The sequence below is a fragment of the Nicrophorus vespilloides genome, unplaced genomic scaffold (assembly GCF_001412225.1).
Source record: "Nicrophorus vespilloides isolate i.1.1-1 unplaced genomic scaffold, Nicve_v1.0, whole genome shotgun sequence".
In the NCBI taxonomy this organism is placed as follows: Eukaryota; Metazoa; Arthropoda; class Insecta; order Coleoptera; family Silphidae; genus Nicrophorus; species Nicrophorus vespilloides.
The window spans coordinates 9,930-15,275 of NW_017095824.1; the positions used below are offsets into that span (position 1 = coordinate 9,930).

General features: G+C 33.6%; 2 protein-coding genes across 3 annotated transcripts; one reads left to right on the forward strand and one right to left on the reverse strand.

Moving 5' to 3' along the window:
• Positions 1-309: 309 nt before the first annotated feature.
• On the forward strand, positions 310-1,344 carry LOC108565649 (U1 small nuclear ribonucleoprotein A). Its single transcript, XM_017925215.1, has 3 exons — positions 310-436; positions 523-760; positions 820-1,344. Exons 2-3 carry the CDS (start codon positions 524-526, stop codon positions 1,225-1,227), a joined length of 645 nt encoding a protein of 214 aa, XP_017780704.1. The 5' UTR covers positions 310-436; position 523; the 3' UTR covers positions 1,228-1,344.
• Positions 1,345-1,688: 344 nt separating this feature from the next.
• On the reverse strand, positions 1,689-2,840 carry LOC108565636 (oxysterol-binding protein-related protein 11). Of its 2 annotated transcripts, XM_017925206.1 has the most exons (3): positions 2,764-2,840; positions 2,235-2,624; positions 1,689-2,184 (listed from the first exon to the last, which is right to left on the reverse strand). In XM_017925206.1, exons 2-3 carry the CDS (start codon positions 2,565-2,567, stop codon positions 1,900-1,902), a joined length of 618 nt encoding a protein of 205 aa, XP_017780695.1. In that variant the 5' UTR covers positions 2,568-2,624; positions 2,764-2,840; the 3' UTR covers positions 1,689-1,899. The 2 variants fall into 2 exon arrangements, with proteins under 2 accessions (XP_017780695.1, XP_017780686.1); XM_017925197.1 differs by lacking the exon at positions 2,764-2,840 and having other exon boundaries at positions 2,235-2,729.
• Between the last annotated feature and the right edge of the window lie 2,506 nt (positions 2,841-5,346).

Here is a 5,346-nt window from a genome sequence, read left to right on the forward strand (position 1 = left end):
ATAAATTCATGTAAACTTATTAAATAATTTAAAATTTGTTAAAAATACATCAAGTTTTTGAAAATTTAAACTGTTTTATGTATTATTTTTCTTTCATTATAATTCTTTGTAAATTTGATTGCTATTACATCATAATCAATATCTTCAAATACTACTGTAATTAAAGCGCTTGAATTTAGTAAATTAACAGTATAAATTTGTTAATTAAGAAATTATTGAAACATTTTCAAATAATGCAAGTTTGGTTGCATAAGTCAAGAGAGAAAGTTTTGAGTTGGTAGCTGTAAATAACAATTGTGTGAAGTTGGTTGGAAGCCATTTGTGATGCGGTTTACATCGAATCTCTAACGTTGTGATTTTTTCCGCGCGAACGTGTACTTTTTTACCGAAACCAGTGTATTTTTCGTGGACCGATTGCTGAAATCAAGCGATTCAGGTAAAGTTTAACTCAGACGAAGACTCTGCGAGCTCATGCAAAGATATTTACGAACCTAACCTCTGCAATGTGTTTTTGTTTGTTAGCATGGACATCAGACCGAACAACACGATATACATAAACAACCTGAACGAGAAGATCTCGCAGGTGGAATTGAAGAAGTCCTTGTACGCGATCTTCTCACAGTTCGGGCAGATCCTTGATATCGTAGCCATGAGGACTTTGAAGCTACGAGGGCAGGCTTTCGTTATCTTCAAGGAGATTCAAAGTGCTACTAGTGCTCTACGATCAATGCAAGGATTCCCTTTCTACGATAAAGCTATGGTAAGTTGATCTTATTATTATGTTTTTTTTTTAAAATTGATTGTTTGTTTTTTTTGTAGAGGATACAGTATTGTAAAACTGATTCAGATGTTATTGCGAAGATGAAGGGAACGTTTACGGAGAGGCCTAAGAAGGTGAGACCGCCTCCATCGAAGGACGACGAGGCGCCAAAGAAGAAGAAAAAGAATAAGGACCCGAACAGGGTGCCTGGTGGCAACAACGCCGAACAACCTCCGAATCAAATCCTCTTCCTCACCAATCTGCCAGACGAAACCAGCGAACGGATGCTCTCCATGTTATTCAATCAATTCCCCGGCTTCAAAGAGGTGCGTCTCGTGCCCAATCGACACGACATCGCCTTCGTCGAGTTCGAGAACGAGCTGCAATCCGGCGCCGCCAAGGATTCGCTTCAGGGCTTCAAAATCACTCCAACGCACGCCATGAAAATCTCCTTCGCCAAGAAGTAGACATCCATTGTTTTGTCAATTTAGGGTCGAGTCAACTATTTTTAAGCATTAATAATAAAACAAACAAACAAAAAAAACGAAGAGAAAAGGCGATTATTTCCTTTTGAATTTGTAGAATATATTTATTTTTAATTCTTATTGGATTTACCATAAAAAATATCAATTAATTAAACTAATCAATTACTTCTCTTTTTTATATACAAACAAAAAAAAATCTTATTTTGATCATCATCACAACGAAACAAAAATCAATTGATAACATATAATAGTTAATTATTATCACTTATTATTAGAATTATTCGCTTAACTTAATAATGATTGAATAGCTGCGATGTAAAATATTTATAATTTATACACGAGTCGTTATCACATTTAAAAAAAAAAAGGGATAAATAAAAATTAGGGGGTTTAAATTTGATTTTGTTCTGAAACGTGTGCTTCTTGAAGATACGCATGCTAGATATAAGAGATGTAAAAAAAAAAGCGTTGGCGTCTGTTGTAGCGGGCCAGAACGTTCTTTTGTTTCCTGTGTTTTTGCACGGCAGCCGCGATACTTAAAAAATTAAGTTAACTGGAAAGTACTGAAGATCCTTAAAGCTAGTTTAGATGCTCCCTCGTGTAGCAGAGCCACCTTCGCAAAGCGTACAGATAACGTCTAGCCCTCGAAATGTATTAATCGTCGTCGATGACGAAACCGGTGCGCGCCTGCTGCTGGTGCTGATTCCTCTGCAGAATGTTCAAACATTGGAACAGGCAATGCAGTGAAGCGGCCGAAGTGGCCTTGAGCAACAGAAGATTGGGATCGGTGAAGAACGACGCACTGGAAGACTCTAAGGCTCTGCAAAGAGTCGTATCAGCCAACTCGGTCCTCTGCAATTGAGCTTTGGCGCAACCGATAGCGTCGAGCACAGCCAGATGCTCCCTAGGTGGTAACGGAGTGCTGTTCACACTAATCGACTGAAAAACATTTCTTTAATTACAAATTCAATTAAAACAGATAATTAAACCTTCGTATGTGACTCAGCCACAGCCCTCAATCCGTTAACCCACTCCTGCCTGGCCCTCGCATCCGATGCCCTCAACTTAAGCATATCCCCAGAAGCACAGTTCACTGTGAAAGTCTTCGAATCCTCCTCACTCGGACAGATAACAGCACCGGCCAGATGCACTGACCCCCTCGGTATAGCCCCATCCGGTTTCTCTCCTTCGCACAGATAATAGTGCAAGTGGCCAGAGCTACCATCGACCATAAAGTACCTGTACTGCCATCCCTTCATAACATTCGTGTACTTGTAAAGTTGCCCCGAGAATTGTCGAGGTTTCATCGTCTGCAAGTCCATCTTTGCGAATTTCACGCACGCACGAATTTCAATAACATCCAAAAAAATTGGGCCCCCCTTTAAATATGAAAAAAAAAAATGTACACACTCAAAATTTTAACCTAAAATTAACTGTCAATGTCACAGTAATGACTAATAGATAATGTGGAATCAAAAAGGAAACTGATAAACTTATTTAAATTATCTAATTAGTCACCTATCTCATTTGAATACTCGCATCCAGTCATTATCGCAGTAATTCCCATTAATTATTTAACGATTCATGTCGTGCCATCTATTAGGAATTGCGAAAAGCTGAAAGTACATTAATCGACCGTCATTAATTAATTTAAAATTGAATTATTAAATTAATTAACGAAGATCCGATATTAATTAGTATACATACTGAAAGGTCATAGATTTATAATCAATATACAATTTAAATGCTATAATTAAAGTGCATGGTAATTGGGTAATTGAAGAAAAGCTGAAAACACTTGTTAACAAACTTTTATTTATTGTTTAAGTTTGATAAGTTGTAACAAACACACGACAGTTACCATAAACTTACCAGTATTATATAAGAAAGTTCATACATTTGTCTTTAATATGCGTTTTTAATAATGCAATTAGCATGCGTGGTTGTTGATTAATTAAACAAAAGGTGATGACACTTCTCGTCACTCTCTTATTTATTACCCAACTTTAACAGCTTATAACAAACGAACCACGAAAACTACAAATTTGCTTATACATTTATTGAAAAGTTCATAATTTTGTCTTTAAAATACATTTTCAATGATCTAATTAACATTAGTTGTTCTCGAGTAAAACGAATAAAAAATAAGCCATTTTTTGTCAAAGTACTATTTATTGGCTAACTTTGATAATTTATAATAAACAAACCACGAAAACCACAAGCCTACTTGTAGATTTATTGAAAACTTTATAATTTTTACTTTAATATATCTTTAATATATATTTAAAATGAGCAAATGAGTGGTTTTTTAAGAAACAAAAAGATCAAGACACTTCAAATAAAAAGTCCTATTTATTGCTCAACTTTGACAGCTTATAATAAATGAACTAAGAAAGTCACGAAGCTGCGAGTAGATTTTTTGGAAAATTCATACTTTTATCTTTAAAATACATTTTGAATGATCTAATTTGCAAAAGTGGTTATTGAGTAATTAAAGAAAAGCTGAAAACACTTGTTAACAAACTCTTATTTATTGCTTAAGTTTGATAAGTTGTAACAAACACACGACAGTTACCATAAACTTAGCAGTATTATATAAGAAAGTCCATACATTTGTCTTTAATATGCGTTTTTAATAAGGCAATTAGCATGCGTGGTTGTTGATTAATTAAACAAAAGATGATGACACTTCTCGTCAATCTCTTATTTATTACCCAACTTTGACAGCTTATAACAAAGGAACCACGAAAACTACAAATTTGCTTATACATTTGTTGAAAAGTTCATAATTTTGTCTTTAAAATACATTTTCAATGATCTAATTAACATTAGTTGTTCTCGAGTAAAACGAATAAAAAATAAGCCATTTTTTGTCAAAGTACTATTTATTGGCCAACTTTGATAATTTATAATAAACGAACCACGAAAACCACAAGCCTACTTGTAGATTTATTGAAAACTTTATAATTTTTACTTTAATATACATTTAAAATGATCAAATGAGTGGTTGTTCAAGAAACAAAAAAAAATCAAGACACTACAAATAAAAATTCTTATTTATTGCTCAACTTTGACAGCTTATAATAGATGAACTAAGAAAGTTGCAAAGCTGCAGGTAGACTTTTTGGAAAAATCATACTTTTATCTTTAAACTGCATTTTCAATGATCTAATTAACATTAGTTGTTCTCGAGTAAAACGAATAAAATATAAGCCATTTCTTGTCAAAGTACTATTTATTGGCCAACTTTGATAATTTATAATAAACGAACCACGAATATCACAAGCCTACTTATAGATTTATTGAAAACTTCATAATTTTAACTTTATTATACATTTACAATGATCAAATTAGTGGTTGTTTAAGAAACAAAAACAAATCAAGACACTACAAATAAAAACTCTTATTTATTGCTCAACTTTGACAGCTTATAATAAATGAACTAAGAAAGTTACAAAGCTGGGACTAGACTTTTTGGAAAAATCATACTTTTATCTTTAAAATACATTTTGAATGATCTAATTAGCAAACGTGGTTATTGAGTAATCAACAAATTAGTATTACGAAAAATGTATTCATTTTCTATCTATAAATTTCTATTTACTAATTACTAAGTTAATGTTTCCTTAAAGATTAATATATAAAGTTAAATTTGTAGATTGCTGCTGTTGAAGTACCGAAGTGAAATCATAGGAGTCTCTCAGTGTACTGAAGAAACCATCCAACTGAAGACTGCAAAATCGATCGATTTCCAAACGTTCGATTCTCTTATTTAATTTCAACGATGTTTGTACCTGAACTCGTTGCACACATTCGAAGCAGTTCTCTAGCTGCATGTAAAATATTGATTTACCTTTTTTACACACTCTTTCTCTTCACGTATAACATACACGCATTAACGGTGGATTATCTTTGAGCAAATACTCAATTTGTGTATTTAATAAAGCAAACAGACGACGGTAGTAGCCCGCGCGTTTATTTGCCTACATATGTAATTCCGTGTCACACGACGCAACCGGCCCTCTTGTTATCTTTTAAGACTGTCCAATCGGATCGCATCCGACGATAACAAACAAACAAACAAAAACAAACAAAACAAAA